Raw genomic sequence first — 17,776 nt, forward strand, 5'->3', positions numbered from 1 at the left:
GGAAAAAATTTGTTTCTAACAGTAGACACAGTGGCATATATTCATTCTCTCATATATAGCGTAACTAGTCGAGCTACATGTTTCGTTGTTAGTGTACCTATATAAGAATTTCATTTTAGCCCTAAACCCATAACAAAATATGCATAATGTAATTGTAAATACTTCCATATATGTATACCCATACATATACTTCCGTATCAATCTACCCGACAATAATTTAAACCCACAATTAAATACATACCATATACACATGCAAGCATGCATACATAGCCGTACCAAAGCTAACTCTTTCTGACCGCACGCTCACATCTTGCGGTCATACACTCATCATCTTACCTTGGCGTAGAGGCATTTGATCCATACATTACCACTCAAGTGAATGGCATCCATACAATAGCACGCCGTATGGATGATGAAGTAAAAACCCCCATGTTAGTACTTAAATAGCCACCTAATAGTCCTTAATTTGGGCATAAGGAAAGTGATCATTGACACACTTTAGATTTCAAATACCTATTATATAACTATTAGTTGCTAGAGAAAGGTTTTTGGAAAACAAAAACTTTTGTTTTAAATACACATGTGACAATTAACGTTGAATTTTGCTCTGATACCAGCTATCGCAGAACCGACCAATTTATAAGGGTACAAGTACAATGGCAGCCCGCAAGCGGTCGCACTGTCATACTTGAACCCATATAAACCCGGTAGTCCGTCGAGTACCACGATGGGTCTCGATAAACAATTTACAACAACCAAGATCGCACATGATTCAATATACATGCCACATATTACATAAAGTTCACAGATACATTTCATCATCAGAGTATGAATAAAAGTTATTACAGACCGAGTTTGATAGATAAAGCGGAAGCAAATAAGTTCAAAAATAAAGTTTCCAACATAGTTTGATACAGTGCCAAGTAGGATCACGGTCCACAAAAGCAAAGCTACTCCTCATCCACGGTGGGATAGAAGCAACTCTTGCAATAACCATGATACACAGTGCCATCTGCAACAATGGAAAAATAAAACCCTAAGTACGAGAAGGTACTCAGCTAGACTTACCCGTCATGAACCAGAAATAAAATGACTCCAAGGATTATGCAAGGCTGTATAAGTGGACGTAACTCGACAACATTTTGCATAAAGGCGATTGACTCATTGTATAATTACGATTCCTTTATTAAGTTAATTATAATTATCCATTTCTAAATTAGCAACTATCCTGTGCCAAACATATGGTATATCAATTTAAAAGCATACAATAGTAACCATAGCAGGTATTATAATTCCATATTCATCCGAACCATCATGTTTCATAACACAGTTACTACAATGTTGGGACTAGCCAAGTTTCTCACTATCCGGGAGAGACGATGATTCGAATCGATTTCAACCAGCTGGGAATTTATTCCTAACACAAACCCAGGTCTACCAGCCACGATAGCCTTAGGTCACCTTTGGTACAACTCAGGTACACATTTCGTGGGTTCGTACCGTGCCACACAATTTGGAACACCAGATACCAGGACGTTCAGGCCTAGCTTGCCCTTGGGCTCAGTCTGATCGTTCCCCGGAAGGAGCGCACAACAGAACAGGTCCCGGCCTGAGTTGATTTACTCGGCTTTGCGGTCGGAACGAGTTATCCGGCCAGCTAAGTGAGAGGCATGCATTCAATCTTGTCAGAAGCGCCAACAATAGTACGGTCCTTAATCGACATAGATGGGGATAGATCCACACCCAAGACCTCCATGTCTTGTTGCTTCTCTATCGACTTCCCGTCCGGTCTCAATTTTCTTTTATCCCATGGTTCTGTTCCACGATAGCAAATATAGCCAATCGTGCTCTAGTATCCACCTATATCTCGTAGATGATAGGACATCACCTGACTTCTACTGGTCTAAGCATGGCTAAGCATATATTCGATCCTGGACCTATACCGGTTAGAGGTGTAATATCTAGACAAGGAATGTACATGCACCAAGTGGTTCCATTCAACTCTTATAACCTAATGCATCAATCATAAGTACTTAAGTAAACATTTGCAAAATACTGGGAGACTTAGAATGCTTCAAGGCTTGCCTCGCAGAAAGAAAGTAGGGTGGTGGTCGGGACACTCCGGAAGCTCTTCAGGATTCTGCTCCACGCCTTCGGGAGTTGTGGCTTGCGGATTCTCCTGCTAGTCTCCTTCCTCTGCTTCTTCGAATTCCAGCAACATTATCTCTTCCTCCGATCCTAGATGCATGAATATGGCATAAGTATTATGAATGCATATATGTTAACAAGTGCATCATGTTTATTGAGTAGGTGCATATCTCTTCTCGATTATTTAATTATCTACTTCCCCAATGCATCGACTATACCACAAAGCAGCAGCTACTTGTTTCACTCATAACTGGAGTTCTACTAATCCAAATACAGTGATCCCTAACTTTCTGGAAAGCATATCAAATTCTCTACAACTTTATCATTAACCATTTTTACAGTACACATCATCCCCATCATGCAACTTATCAAACTACAGAATCTGTCCGGAATCCTTTTAATTTTGCATTTTAAAGCAACGATACTTCTACTTCATGTAATCACTCAAAATTTGACAACATAAAGCCTACCAACAGTTTAAGCATACCAAATACATTCAAGACAGTATAATGGTGAAGCCCAAACTATTTATTTAAATGCCTTTATTATTTTATTTAGATATCTAGGTTAAATAATAAACATATACCAGATGTGTTTCAAAAATTCTTAAAAATTTACAGTGCCTTACTAATGCTATCAAAGGACTACTGTAAAAGTTTCATGCCATTTTATTCAATAAAACACTTTATACAAAAATGATAAGGCAGAAAGGCTTACAATAGCAAAAATGGAAAACCCTAGTGAAAAGTGTCAAGCAATAGATTTCCTATTTTTCTTAGCATACTTATGGTACTAGGATTACCCCCAACAAATTTTAGGAATAAAGGATTTACAAATAATTTATAGAAATTCATACAAGGATTCACTATTTATAAAAGAAAAATCTATAACTATAAATCTACATATGCACTGATCCTCAAATTTTTACCAGAGCTCATATATGCTAAGACTAGCTTACCACAAAAATTTCATAATTTTTGGAGCACAGTAACTCTAGATATAAAATAAACAAGTTTGCATGCATTCAAAAACACATTTCAAATCTCTATTTAAATCTCCCAAAATTTCTACTGTAAATGTTAAGAACATATTTTTCCTAAATACTATACTTCCTAAGGAACACTAACAAATTTATTTCACAATTTTTGAAGCTACCAAACTGAAGATATAAAAATCACAAAAGAATTCAAAAACTGGAAATCAAATGAACCATCCCACACTCTAACTGTCGCTGACCGGTGGGACCCGCTGGTCAGGGGACCCCACGCGTCAGTGACTCGAAACAGGGCAGCGGTGGTCCACAGCGCTGGCGCGGCCAAAGCTCAACGGCGGCGAGTTCGCCGATGGTGAGGTCTTCATGGTATGATCTACTCGACGAGGCGCATCGTTTGCACTACTTGCCCGGCCCTATCATCGATGCTAGTGACGACAGCGGCGGCCATGGCGGAGCGGTGGCGCTGAACAACGGCGAGGCGCCGGTGGAAGCTACGATGGCTCCAACTAAGACTTGGACGAGTATCTCTAGACCACGATGATCCTATACCACAAGCTATCATGGCCAATGGTGGACGGAGGCGATGTGGCCATGGTAACGGGGCTAGCGGCGGAGCTCCAGTGAGGTGTTGCGCGCTATGGTGGCTTACCAAGCTGGAACAGCGGGCAATGGGGGACGTCGGGAGTTGCTGGGAAGACGGTGATGCTGTTGTGGTGGCAAATGGGTGGCTCAGTGCTGGCTAGAGCTGGCTATGGCGACGGCGGAGGCGGGAAGGTGCTCGGCGGCTGCGGTGGTGCTTTGGCCAGCGAAGGAGGAGCCGGGAAAGGAAAATGGAGCACGGGATGGAGCGGGCAAGCGCAGGCGACTTAAACACGCTCTCTAGCCAGGCTTTGCCGCGCTGGGTAGGGCGCCGGCGACGTGCGGCCAACCTCGTGTCTACGCAGTGGCCAAGGTCTGAACCGGTCGGCCTCTGAAGCTCTCCATTCAGTTCATTCAGTTAAGCAAAGCCGAGCCTGACGACGAGTTTTTCGTTCGAATTATCTCTCGATGCAAAGCAAACCAGTGAATGATCCCAAAACAAAATTTATAGCCCTAAGTGCCCTCTACAATTCTTGTTCAAAGATCATGCTCTAACTCTCAACCAATAATGAGTAATGTCATCACCAAGTTGGGTTCATCAGGTTGTCAGTGAACCAGGACTTAGAAAAAATTTCTTAAGTGTTGAAATGTTGATTTTGCTGATTTTTGTGATCTCAATTCAAGCATGTTATGAGCTAAATCAGTCAATGACCCAAAAATAAAAGTTGTTCCTTATGTCAAATACTACAACTTTACTTTAGTGATCTCCTCCATGCAAGGTCTCTAACACCTAGTTCAAATTTGGTCAAACATGTCACTTTTAAATGATGATACACTTCAAATCATGGCTTAATGACCTAATTACCCCTAACCATGAATATCAAAGTTGTTCCTAAAGATACTCTAAACATGTTTAAGCAATTTGCAAGGTCATTCAATCATTTCATGTAGTGGTCACTCATAGAGCTAGTTAGTGTAATCACATGAAAGCTTAAGTGTTGGTTCATGAAATGTGACCATGAACAAAGTCCTATTTGCTATCCTAGGTGTTGCTACTTGTTTGTGTGACTCACATCCACCTAGTATATGTGTCCACTCATGATCATATGCATAGACACATGGAGACATGAAATAACGAGAAAAGTTGCATATGTTTAAGAAACATGCGATAACAAGCAAACGTTACAGATGTTTCAATCCAATGTTTCAATTGTAAATGCTTGTTTATGAATGCTTGCTGATCATGCTCATGTTATGCAAGTCAAGTTATGTAAGGCTAACACCCAAGGTGTTACAAATACTACAGGATTAAAAGGATCGGGAACAAACAATTGAGATAGTTACCTAAGGAGGTGGATTCGTGCAGTTAAAGGGTCTCGTCTGCCCTGACACCTGGCACGAGGCCAATGGAGCGAATAGCTATGCTATCCGCTCTACAACCTCGTCTCTCGACAGCGTCTCCGACCCTTCCCAAGTGTCATCGGTGTCCCCCTTAAAGTTAAAACCCGCATGGGCCCTCTCCTTGCAGGGGTGGATGCGGTGCATTATGAAGCTCGCCACTACCAGTCCACCGTTGGTCTTCACGTCCTTTATTAGCCCAATGAGCTCCCTCACTTGCTCCATATCAGCACTGTTTGTCCTCTCCGACCAGCTTTTCTAGCTCTCTGGGATATGGTCAGCATCGCAGCGGATGGCAGGATGGATCTGCTTTATGTAGAACCACCTGACATTCCATCCCTTCAGCGACGTGTTCAGTGGCACAGTAAGGTACTCGCCTGCTATTCCATCACGTAGCTGAAGATACACTTCGCCGACCACCTTGGAATCGCTGTCGCCCTTCTTCTTCAACTAGAACAGGTGTTTGAAGAGATTGAAGTGTGGAAGCATCCCCAAATATGCTTCGCAGAAGTGGATAAAGATCGAGATGTGCAAGATGGTGTTTGGGTGGAGATTGCACAGACTAAGTGCCCAGAACTCCAACAGATCCCTCAAAAAAGGATGAACAGGAAATTCCAATCATCGCCAGAAATAATCCTCAAACACCACCACTTCATCAGTGTGAGGCATTGGGAAGGGCTCACCACTGGCTGGCCGCTATCCGGTGGTGACGAGGTCAGGAAGAACGCCCGCCTCCACCAATCTGTCGAGCTCTGCCTCCCCCGTGCGTGACGGCACCCACTCTTCGTCACGGCTGGCTCCGGCACCCGCCTTCTTTGGGCTTGTCTTTTTTAGGTTCACAGCTCCCCTCTATTAATGTGTGATTTTATTTATATTTTTACCAATTAGTGTGCTAATTTCTATCCGATTGATAATTTCTATTTCTCAAATAATAAGATGTTTCCTCTATTCTAAATTATAAGACGTTTTGGCTTTTCTATATGCATAGCTTTCGCCATGTATTTAGATATATATACTATTGTTAGATGCATAGTAAAATTATTGTATATAGAAAAGTCAAAACATGGGTAGTAATACTTTTTTAGTTAATAGAACTATAATGGTGTATACTTTAAAAAAACATAGGAGGAGAGCCTTCTCTTTTAGCACACATATAGTAAATCTTAAATTTTGATAGGTAAAAGCGCTGGAACCCTCTAAAATAGTAAACTACAGCATATGATCCACGATAATATGGTATCAAATATTCTTACAACTTCTGATAGTCCGGTTACTCTAGATAAGACTGACAACTCATCAATACTGAAACTCTAAAAACCACTAACATGGCAACATTTTTCTCCAGCTAAGATCGCTTTTAGCTGATTCTTGCCACGAACCGCTTCTCCTACTTCTCTTTGGCTTGTTCGGCTTCTCCTCTTCTTTTAACTGGCTTCTCCGGCTTCACGTCCGAATCCAGAGAACCAAATATATATATAGCTTCCGCTTCACCTTCCAGATTCTTCTCCACCCTTACTCTCTCTCTTCGCTCGATCTCTCTCACCCTCTCCCTCCCGATGCGGATGAGGCGACGGCGCGGCGGCCCTTGGCGGCAGCGGCCCCGGCGCGGCGGCACCTGGCCGCGGCAACCCCGGCGCGGTGGCCCTCGGTGGCGGGCGCGGACGAGGCGACGGCGGCTGCCGCGAGTGGGCCGTGGCCGGTGCGACCTCCCTCCTCTTCTTCCTCCTCCTCCTCCTCCCCTCCCTCGCGTCGCGGCATTCCGGCCAGTCCCGTGCCGCCGGCTCACCGCGCAAGGCGCTAGTGGGGCGAGACGGCGCCGTCGGCCTGCGGCACGGCGTCGCGCGAGCATGCCTCGCTGGTGGCCGCCGGCATTCCTCCCACCCCACGCCGCCTCCTCCCGTCGGTCCGCCTCTGCTCCTGTTCTCCACGAAACCCTAGCTGCCATTGCTGCATGAGCCGCGCCTTGTGCTGCGTCGGCAGTGGCAGGGAACGCCGCCGCCGCTTCCGGCGCTGTGTTGGGATGGGAGGGATCAGCCGTCGAGCCCAGCCGGCGGCACGACGCCTCTCATTCTCCATTTGCAGCAGCCGCGGCGCACTTCGTCGGTCAGGTCTGGAAGCTAATGTTTTTTCCCTGATGCTTGGTGCAGCTGATGTAAATTTTCCTATGCTCTATAGCCTATGGTGAAAATGAATTCTTACATAGGTTGGGAATATAGGCAGTGATCTTCAAATGGGAAATTTTTTTGCCCTGTGATCTATAGTGGCAAAGGGCATGTTCATGTATATGTTCCAACTTCCTCTCAGGGCTGGCACTGCACCCCACCCCTTTCTACCTAATATAGTCCGGATTGGCCAATTGCAGATGCTGACTATAGAATCAATCCATGATTGCTTGTGGTCATGCAAGTCCGTGATGAGAAGCTATGGACAATTGAGTTAGGGATTAGCTATTTAGTCCTCTGTGTTTGCTTAAAAAAATCAATTATTATCTACAATTATCTCCATAATACTGCTTTTTATTATTGGACCAAAAATATTATTTCTATAGTTTTTTTCCTATACTTCAGTTCAGAATGCTAATGAAGGTCAATGTCGTGTTGTGCATATTTTAAGGTTGATCAGGTGCTTGCGCAGCACAGAGAAAAAAGATTCATGTAGCCTTGCTATTTTCTTAATTATTTCCCCCTTTCTTTAAGGCTTGATTATTTTGGCGATGGCAACAATAGATTAACATCTTTGGACTTTGGCAAGTAAATTGGTCACTCAAGTGTTTCTTGTACTTTTACTGACACATAAATAAGTTCCCAGTACATTTCCCATCAAGACATGCTTAGGGTTTTACCATATCAAAGTTACTTCAGTATTGAGTAGAGTTACTAATGTCAGGCCCGTTTCCTGTAGAAATTTGAAGCAGACAGTACCTTCCATAGCAGGGAACATGAAGGTGCCGGTTGATTGTTGGGTTTCCAACTCCTATGTTGCTGAATCAGGGTATCTATAATATGAATCCAAATGCATAGGCGTTTAACTTTACAATAGCACGACCATGATTTGATTTATACTACCAAACATTTGTACTGCATGTCAGCCGATTTGTGAAATTTGATGCTTTGGAATTGCCTTTGAGAAATACACCTATATGTTGAATTCAAACAAAATGAATTTCATGTATTAGTTCTATTGTACTGTAGGCTCTAACTGTCTAAAGGAAACCTCAGTACTAAGCAGCAATTTACATTTTTTTGGCATGCTAATTCATAGGTGTGATTTTTACCTGATCAAGAGTTATGTACTACATTATGTTTTAACAGTTCAGAAAAAAATGTTTGGTTTTTTAATCTTTTTTTTAATCCAAGAAACCTAAGCCAGTTAATCCAATACCCATTTGTTTTACTCCACCTCCATTATGCTTGCTTCTGACTTACGGTATATACCTCCAACCATAATAATGTTTCATAGTGCTTGATGTATTGGTTTACTTGCTTGGTCCTTCCAAGATTTACATAACCATGGAAAGTTCCTTTCCCCTGGTATTAACCGGCCTTGGCACCGTCTCTTAGGTACTCCCGTTTCTATGTTTGCTCCTATATAAGTTGTTGTTTTCCGTCCTTACTTACCAGGGAGTTGCTAGTTGCTGTAGCAATATGAGCCGATATGGTGAAGGGACACAACAGAGCTGAGCACCAGTGCAGCGGCCAACCAATTACTTGGAGCAGCTTGCGTGCTAAGTGTTTTATTCGATTTGATGCACATGAAGATCAATTTGATTGATTCGATGCTTACCGCAAAAAAATTCATTTCGAAAATGTGCTTCCTGCCTATTTTGCATATTTTTATAGTCAGTGGTGTCATATATGCTGATAAGATTCTTAGGTGCTTATTTGATAGCATCATAGCAACTCCTTTGTATTTATTGTACGGTAAGTCCCCTATAATTGTTGTGCTGCAAGCTTTCTGTGCCACACTATACAAAATGAATTGTTTTTAGTTTTCCATTTTCTTTCTATCGTCAGTAACTAAATAATTCAATATTGAATACGCCTGCATTTTCAGACCAGGAAAGAACATAGCTTGCTAACCATTTCAAGCAATTTTCCTTCTTAATATTTTCTCATCCAAATACCTACGCGCCTAGCCGATGCTTATTGTTATTATTCCCAGAATGAGTTCTGTATTATATAGATCAATTTGCAGTTTAGCACTGTGGCGCTGCACTTGATATCAGCTTCAATGTGTTTCATGGTCTACAGCTCTACTATGTGTGTTAGTATGCACGATAATGGTTTCCCTCTTCTGTGACCTCTTTTTTTCCCCCCAAAATTTAGTATGCACGATAATCCTGTTCTTGGATTTGATCATGGTAACTGATAGTCGAGTTCCTGCACCTATGTTATCCATCTATGGTCTTGTGGGATGAAACATAAATATTCTGTATTTTAGAATGTTGTGTTGTTTGTTACCATGATCTAGGAGACTACATAGGGCTCATCTTTGGTCCCTCATTTCTTGCTAAAAAAGATGCAGCTCAAGCCATTGTTCTCTGTTCTTTCTTCTACCTGTTCTTTTATGATGCTGCTTCAGATTCATAGTCTACAGCTTCCATTATGTGTTTTTCCCCTTAAACCAAACTCATCTTTTCTTTCCCATTTTCCAGAAACCCTTCTATTTCCATTTGTTGTTTTTATGGCCTAATTGTTCCTTTGTGTTTCATAATATATATAGTTGTTGCAGGTTAAAAAGTTCAACTACGCATGGAACAGGTGTTTTTCTTGGAATCTGCCTTCCTGCAGGATGGTAACCGCAAAACAAATAAAAATTCTTTTCCCCAAGCCTTGTACTTTGCAAACCACTTCCTTAGTCTGACAAGCTCCCATGACCATCGTTGAAAATACTTGTGTACACCCAGTCAATCAAAAGTAAAATAATGAAACCTCACAGTGGTTGCTTTTTAATATCCTAATGTGATTATTCGGAAGTTAGCTGGACCAACATATTATATATTCTAATATATACCGTTGAGACATTTGTGAGAAACTACGTAATCGGAGGTAAATTGATGAGCCTCCTCATTATTATTATTCCGATATACTGATGTATCCATCAACAAGTGACCTATCTGCTTCCTTCTCGGCTTTGTAAGCTTTGTAAGTTCTTCCTTCAGCCACCTACATTCTGAGTTGTAAATTAAGAAAGCATGGTTATTTTCAGAACTTATTTAGACATATCGAAGCGTATAGATAAATAAATTCAGTTATATAAAATCTTCATAGATACTTTATGGGAAGTAGGTGCAAGTCTGATTATAGACACTTTATATCATTTTGATATAGATGCAGCTTTGCCGCTTGTATATAATTCCGGCTATTGATGTGTTCAAAAATAATATTTTTTTAGTGTACAAACTATGATGTCTACAGTTCGGTTGGAATTGTGCAAGTTTATTAGTCTGGGCATCTCCCATTCTTTTCATGTATACGATGATATTGGTTGACAATGTCTATAGATAGTTAGGATCTGGGAAAAATTGCCGACTTAGCGAGAACCCATAAAGATTATTTTGCTATAGGAGTTCAAATTTCCTAGGTGTTGTGCTTGCATCATCTATGTACAATTAATTCAGTTTTCTCTATGTTAGGACAAAAAAAACGGGTCCCTAGACTGTCTTTTAAGCCTTTCTTTGTCGGGGCCTGTTTAGATTTTAAAAAATTTTGCGCAGTATCCGTCACATTGCGACACATGCATAGAGTACTAAATGTAGACGAAAAAAAACTAATTGCATAGTTGGGTGAGAAATCGCGAGACGAAACTTTTGAACCTAATTAGTCTATAATTAGACACTAATTGTCAAATACAAACGAAAGTGCTACAGTAGCCAAATTTTAAAAAAATTTGGATCTAAACGGGGCCTCAGCCAAAATTTCAGGTACCACTCCTATCTCTTTCTTGCTTCGTCCTCATCTTCTCAGCTTGGTTGGTTCCAATTGTTTCTTCCTCATCCTCAGTTATCATTATTTAGCAAACCCATTAGTGATATCAAAAACACTCTCCAGACATCCATACAGATTCCTCGCTGGACATCTCCGACGACGATGAACATGGCTGGGAATCTGACCGCAGCTGGAAGTTCGGATCATCCTTGCATCCATGTCGAAGCCCAACAGAGACCGCAGCCCACTGCCTCCTAACCTTGTATAATATTTCTACTCAACGCTCTATCATGCTTTTGGATACTGCATCTGACAGAGCATGCAGTGCACATCGTACTAATCTTGTATGATATCACTACGCAGCACTCTGTAATGCTTTTCTATATGCACTGAAATCTGCCATCTGGCAAACCTGCTAGCCATGTAATATTCTGTATATATAGCTATGCCTGCTACATGGTACTTCAATCTATAAGCACTATCATACTTGCCACCATTACAGCTGTCGTGTTCCAAATCACCATACTGATGTTACATGTTATTGTCGCCACCATGAAGCAATCTAAGATCCTTTACTCTCGCGCGCACCTTGCGCGCGCCATCCGCTAGTGTATATTCACAGTTCGTCACCTCGGCTGCTCGTCGTCCGTCATGCCTGTATCAGTACAGGAGATGAGCTCAAGTCTCGAACCCGATCGGTGCATTGCACATAGACGCGAAGTCGAACAAGCGGGACCCAGAGAAACCGCAGCACTTCTTGAACAGCATCGCGAAGTAATAACCAAATAGCCACTTGCCTTAACGACAATTGATTTATCAGCACCCCTGTAACATCAGGAATTCAGAATGCTGCTACTGGCAAGCAGGAGTTGAGACACCGACATGGGTGGATACACTGCACGCTCAGTCTTCATTCGTGCAGATTCACGTTGACATGCAAAGCCTGCAGCTTGGTGTCGAGCACCTCGGAGCAGATCTTGCCCATCGTCCCGTAGAAGGCGGCGAGGTCGGAGAGCTGGTTGACGGTCATCTCCGCCATGAGCGCCCGCGCCGCCGCCTCTCGCACGCCGCTCACCTTGAGGCTGTTGAGGTACCCCGACGCGTTCCGCACCGTGGCGCCCATCTGCTTCAGCCGCTTCTCCTGCTGCACGCTCAGCGACGCCGTGTTCGACTGCACGCACGAACGTCCACACAGGTGTCAGCAGTGTTAGCAACGCGTACCGTTCGGACTTGGCTTTGCCTGGTGCGAGCGCAAGCAAATTTGAGTGGCTCGACCGACGTATTACCGATTTACCGTACCTCGAGGAACTCGGCGCCGGCGTCGAGGTCGCGCTGCTCCGCCGGCTTGATGCGACCGCCGGAGAGGTACATGTCCTTGGCGAGCGAGAAACTGCGGGAGATGACCTTGCGCCGCCTCTCCATCTCCTTGCTCAGCTTCGGCGGTGCAGGGACAGGGGCGCCACGGGGCAAGTGCGGAACCGCCGTCTTCTCCTGGTACGCGACGACGGCGCGGACGAACTCCTGGTAGGCCCTGGCGCAGCCGGGGTAGTCGAACTCGTCGCCGGAGCCGCCGGGCTTGCGCATGCGCTCCGGGTGGAACTGGAGGCCCATGATGAACCTGCCGTCGCCGGGGCTGTACGTGTCCGGGTCGTAGAACGCCTCGACGAGCCCGTCCGGCGCGAACGCCATGGGCGCGAACCGCTGCGCCAGGCGCCGCACGCCCTGGTGGTGGTAGCTGTTTACCATCAGCTGCTGCTGCGCGCCGTCGTCGCCGCCGGCGAGGAGATCGCCCGCGAACCACTCGTGCAGCGGCGTGCCCGGTAGCACGCGCACCGGGTGCCGGTGCCCGTCGTAGTCGCCGTAGTTGATGTGCTGGACGGTGTCGGGCCCGACCAGCTCGTGCTCCACGTCCTGGTACAGCGAGCCGCCGCAGGCGACGTTGAGCACCTGCGAGCCGCGGCAGATGCCCAGGTAGGGGATGTTGCGCTCCAGGCAGCGGCGCGCGAGGCGGAGCTCGATCGAGTCCTTTTCGTGGTCGATGGCCGCGTCGCTCGGGTGCAGGCGCCGCACGGCCTCCAGCTGCTCCGGCGAGAGCGAGCCGTCGGTGCCGGCTTCGGCGGAGTCGTAGAGGGACGGGTCGATGTCCTCGCCCTCGCAGAGGAGCACGCCGTGGATGGGCTCGAACGAGTCCAGCAGCGCGTGCACCCCCGCCACGCGCGGCACGATCACCGGCACCGCGCCGTAGCCCACGATGAGGTCCAGGTGGTACTCACCTGATGAGGACACAGACAAACAGCGCACGCATGCGCCATGCAGGGGCGTCGTCAGTTGCATACAAGTACCGTCCAACGAAACCCATGACCATTTGTTCTACTATACAAGGCTAAATTAATGACGAAACCTCTCCGTCTCCGTGATAGGAAAGGAAAACTCACCGACGAAGTCGACGAACTTGTTCTTGCGAACAGTGCGGCGCGAGACGATGAGCACGCGGGGGAGGACGCGGGAGAGGTCTGGGGAGGAAGACATGGCCGGCGCCTCTGAAAGCAATCCCGATCTTTCTTGTGGTTAGCTAGCCTAGCGAGATTAATGAGCTGTGGGCTGCTACTTCCGATCGTCCCTTTGTATGTGGAGAAGAGAGAGAGAGAGAGTTCTTATTGGTTTGTTGGATTTGGTGAGAGGGAAGGAAGAAGGGTGGCGATATTTATAGAAGGCGATCAAGGGTGTTTAGGTGGCCGAGATCAGCCTTATCACGAAATCGACTCCGAGCCGAACGTTTCCTAATTCATGGCGACGTGCGCAATCCAACTCGGCAGGCAGCCCCGTCTGGGCGCCGCGTTACACAGGGGTCTGGTCAGCTCTGCCCAAGGTCAAAGGGGGCAACTGCAATATTGCTACCTCCCCTCAAAATATATACTCCGTGTGCCTACATGTCGTCAAAACTCAAAACCAGGCTGAATGCTAGCTGGATGCCAATCTGGCAGAACCGCATAAGCAGAAGCAGAAGCATAGATGGAAGTGGATATACGCTTTATCTATATATATGCTTCTTTTTGGCGAAATATACTACTATACTACTGCTTCCATTCTCTTTATAAGCCACAGGTTGACATAATATGATCTCCCAAATTATACTCCGACCACCTATTTATTTTATTTTAATTATTATGTATTTATAAATTTATAATAATTGAATAATATGTTTATTACAAATATAATCGTATTAAGTTTATATTATAATAAATAAAAATTATTAGCTAAATTATTAGTCATAGATTGTGAAGTTTAAATTTTGATGTATCTGTGTGCCTTATAAAAGAGAATGGAGGAAGTACTGCCTTGCTTCATGATGTATGTTTATCCAACGAGTGGAAAAAAGTGAAGGATGGAGTTATTGGAATTTTTCTCATGATATACTGTTCATCTCTTGTGTTGCTATATATAGCTCAAGGGACCACCTATCACATGTAAATTGTCACATTAGATGGAAGAACCTTGAATTATGGTAGCAAATGAAGAGGGGAGCTGGGGGAATCCAAAACTTTCGCTATATAGAAGCTAAAAGAAAAGGCTAGCCGATTAGAACCTTGATGAAGAGATTTTTAGGAATTTTAGAGAGCATAATTGGAGTACTTGCAAAATTGGTAGGCATAGCTAAGTGGATTTCATGACATAGATTATTTGTTCAACTTGAAAGAAAAGATTTCTTTCCCATGTACTTGTTGTACCTTCTATTATACCGATTATTACGTGACCAAATATGGTCAGGCTTGTGTCTGTTTTAGGGCCAAGTTTGACAAAGATGACCAAGCCTAAAAATGAGTTGGCTCGAATTATTTGTTTAATTAATTTTGAAACTAAAAATGAGCAGACAACTCAACCCGTTTGAAAAAAATAGGCTCAACACTTGCCTGTTGGCATTATTCAGAGTTAAGGCTCTGTTCGGATCCCATTGCAAAACTCTACAATAAAGAAATACGTAAAAGAATCAATTCTCCGTACAAACACCCGCGTTGTTGACTTGTTTAGTTGTCTGGTCCACAAAGCACCTATTCTGTTAGAACCACAATAAACACGTTAGCAAAGCTAACAAAGTAGTAACAAGTCTCATCTGCACACACTAGTCCAGTTCACTAATCTTATCAGCACAAATAAATTTTCAATTCCATTGTGATGATAATGTTTTCTTTTAAGCACGGCATTTTCAAGTTAATGGAGGTTGGAGGGTCAAAGGACAAGAAGTATATGCTAGGGAAGGAAGCATATGTCCTACTTGCTTCAGCTTGATTTTGAAGAAAAAAAAAAACAGACTTCTTGTATTAAGCGAGTCTTGACACGGTGGTACCTACTAGCTAGCTCCTGGACAGCAAAGATCGCTAATAGATGGGGACTGAGGTCCAAGTGCAATATGCTCATATGCTTAATAGCAATACGCATATGCTTCATACTCGCTGCTTGGACATGCATGATGATCTCGACGGGCTAGGCATGTTGTTTAAGTGATTTTTTTTTGACAAAAATCAACATCTGAAATCTGTAAGATGTGGACCGGACTCATCTGCATCCCAACTTGATTGGAGGTTCAAATCACAGGATAATAATATGCATATGCATAATGCATGTGATTAGCAAGAAACATGTGTGCTACTCGCTTTGAGAAACCTGTTTGTGAGTAGTTGATGTGGACTGGACACTGCGGGTGGTGCTGACTTGTGCTCGGTGGTTATCCAGGGGAGCCTGATACGGCCAGTGACAAACTGCTGATGTGTCGCAGGCAGCGCGCATGCATGCGTCAATGCTCAGCCCATCTCTTGTTGCCTTCCTCTTTAATCGCCTTGCCAACTCGACTCAACTCAAGTAGCACGACCACACTACTCATTTATTAGTTGCAGATTTCAAGCATATTTTACAGTGCCGAAATCCTGATCCGGTCTGCATGTTTTCTTCTAAAAAGAGAAGCTGCATCGACATACGTATGCATTGTGGAGTACTGTAGACGTATTGAGTGTTCTTCCGGATAATCCGTCGGCGTTCTTTCCCCAATTCCCCTGATAGATAATGCTCCTATGTTCAGTAGAAAGTGGTCAAGACTGTTGATTTGCTAGGACCTAATAAGTTTTCATAGTTGGAGAATATAAGCCATGCCCATCCGTTACCTTTTTTTCCCTAAAAACTTGAACAATCATGCTAAAAAAAACTTGAACAAATAAGACAATTTTGATTCAGGACAAATTTAAAGTGACCTATAATTTTGAAACAACCTAATGGAGGAGTGATCGATTAGCTATCTACGATCCTGTTTGGATCCGAGCAGCTAACAGTTAGCTGCTAATAATTATCTCCTTTAGAGCTAAACGACCCAGCTAATAGTTTAGCTAATTGTTAGTTAACCAAACTAACAATTATCTCACTAGTTAATAGCAGTTAATAGTATTAGCTAGCTAACTGTTGTTAGCGGTTAATGGTCCAAACAGGGCGTTGAAACCATACACAACCTTTATTTATCAGAATGCAACTTAGGTCATGTTGGGTATACATGGCTAGTTATTAGTTGGGTTAAAAGTTAACCCAAATTAGCTATGGTTGTCTAGCTAGTTGGCTAACAACTAGTTGAAAACTTTAGCTAAAAAATTAACCCACATGTTAGCCTTCTTGTTTGGATGCACTAGAGCTAATTTAAACTAAAGCTAGCTATTAACAGTTAGCTCATGATATCAAACAATGCCCTTAGCTTTCCATTCCCGCTTAAAGAAAGGAACAAAGGACGGGACGACGGGTATGGTTAGTTTATTAGTATTTGCCAAATGTATTTTGTCGCGCATATATATGCTACTCCTATATGAAAGCATGTAACACGATACACACAAATGTGATTAGAATGAGACCGTCCAGCTAACTAATACCGCCATGCGGATTATTATGGATGGACGGCGACCGCCATCCAATTACATGACCCTGCTGCAGCTTCCACAGATGATTCATGTGTAGCACTAGTGCGTACGTAACTGACGAAGTCGACGTTACATCTTGCTTGAGGCCTTAGCTTGACGACACACGCACTACCGGAATTCATAGGTTTGCTGTGTGCCCACGGCACACGGTGAAGGCAAAAAAACACTTAGCAAATCGTTTGTCGAGTATTATACTCGGCAAACGGCACTTGGTAAAAAAAAGCTCGATAAAGCTGTATTTGCCGAGTATTTTTTGTAGAGCACTCGGCAAAGACGTTGCCGAGTGCTAAACTGACGCTCGACAAAAAATATTTCGAACCCACCGCCACCACCACGCCGCCACTGCCGACACCATGCCACAGTGGCGTGCAATCAGCACAGCTCTCGACAACAGCCAGGTAGAGGAGGCTCAAGCGGCGTTGCGGCTGTGGCCGCGGGCAAGCGCGCCAACAGCGGTGGTCTTGTGGGTGAGCGTGGGGACGACTTCCTCAGTCGACCGCGCGTTGGCTTCCTCGCTCGAGCGCACGGCGGCGGTGGTGGCCGGTTGCCACGGGCTAGCGCGCGACGCCAGCAAGCGTACGGCCACCGTGGGGCGAGAGCCACTGCTCCGCCTCGTGCGTAGGCTGCCGCGGGCGAGAGCAGCTCCGCCTCGCGCTCTGGCCGCCACGAGCGAGCGCCGCCGCTCCACCTCGCGCGCAGGGCGGCTGCAGGGACCTCCGGGCTGCAGCGCTCTAGGGGAGGGGGGGCAGCGTGCGTAGGCTGCCGCGGGCGAGAGCAGC

General features: G+C 44.5%; 1 protein-coding gene across 1 annotated transcript; it reads right to left on the reverse strand.

Annotated features, from left to right (window-relative positions):
• Positions 1-11,025: 11,025 nt before the first annotated feature.
• Positions 11,026-13,700, reverse strand: LOC136457807 (putative glutamine amidotransferase GAT1_2.1). Its single transcript, XM_066457812.1, has 3 exons — positions 13,482-13,700; positions 12,346-13,319; positions 11,026-12,217 (listed from the first exon to the last, which is right to left on the reverse strand). Exons 1-3 carry the CDS (start codon positions 13,573-13,575, stop codon positions 11,957-11,959), a joined length of 1,329 nt encoding a protein of 442 aa, XP_066313909.1. The 5' UTR covers positions 13,576-13,700; the 3' UTR covers positions 11,026-11,956.
• Between the last annotated feature and the right edge of the window lie 4,076 nt (positions 13,701-17,776).

The sequence above is a fragment of the Miscanthus floridulus genome, chromosome 6 (genome assembly GCF_019320115.1).
Source record: "Miscanthus floridulus cultivar M001 chromosome 6, ASM1932011v1, whole genome shotgun sequence".
Taxonomy (NCBI): domain Eukaryota; kingdom Viridiplantae; phylum Streptophyta; class Magnoliopsida; order Poales; family Poaceae; genus Miscanthus; species Miscanthus floridulus.

Bases quoted from the DNA above. Each gene is read 5' to 3' on its own strand.
- LOC136457807 (XM_066457812.1), bottom strand. From the start codon at position 13,575: ATGTCTTCCTCCCCAGACCTCTCCCGCGTCCTCCCCCGCGTGCTCATC. The intron at 13,320-13,481 runs GTGAGTTTTCCT...TGTCCTCATCAG, and splicing joins CAAGTTCGTCGACTTCGTCG to GTGAGTACCACCTGGACCTC. The intron at 12,218-12,345 runs GTACGGTAAATC...TCGTGCGTGCAG, and splicing joins CCGGCGCCGAGTTCCTCGAG to TCGAACACGGCGTCGCTGAG.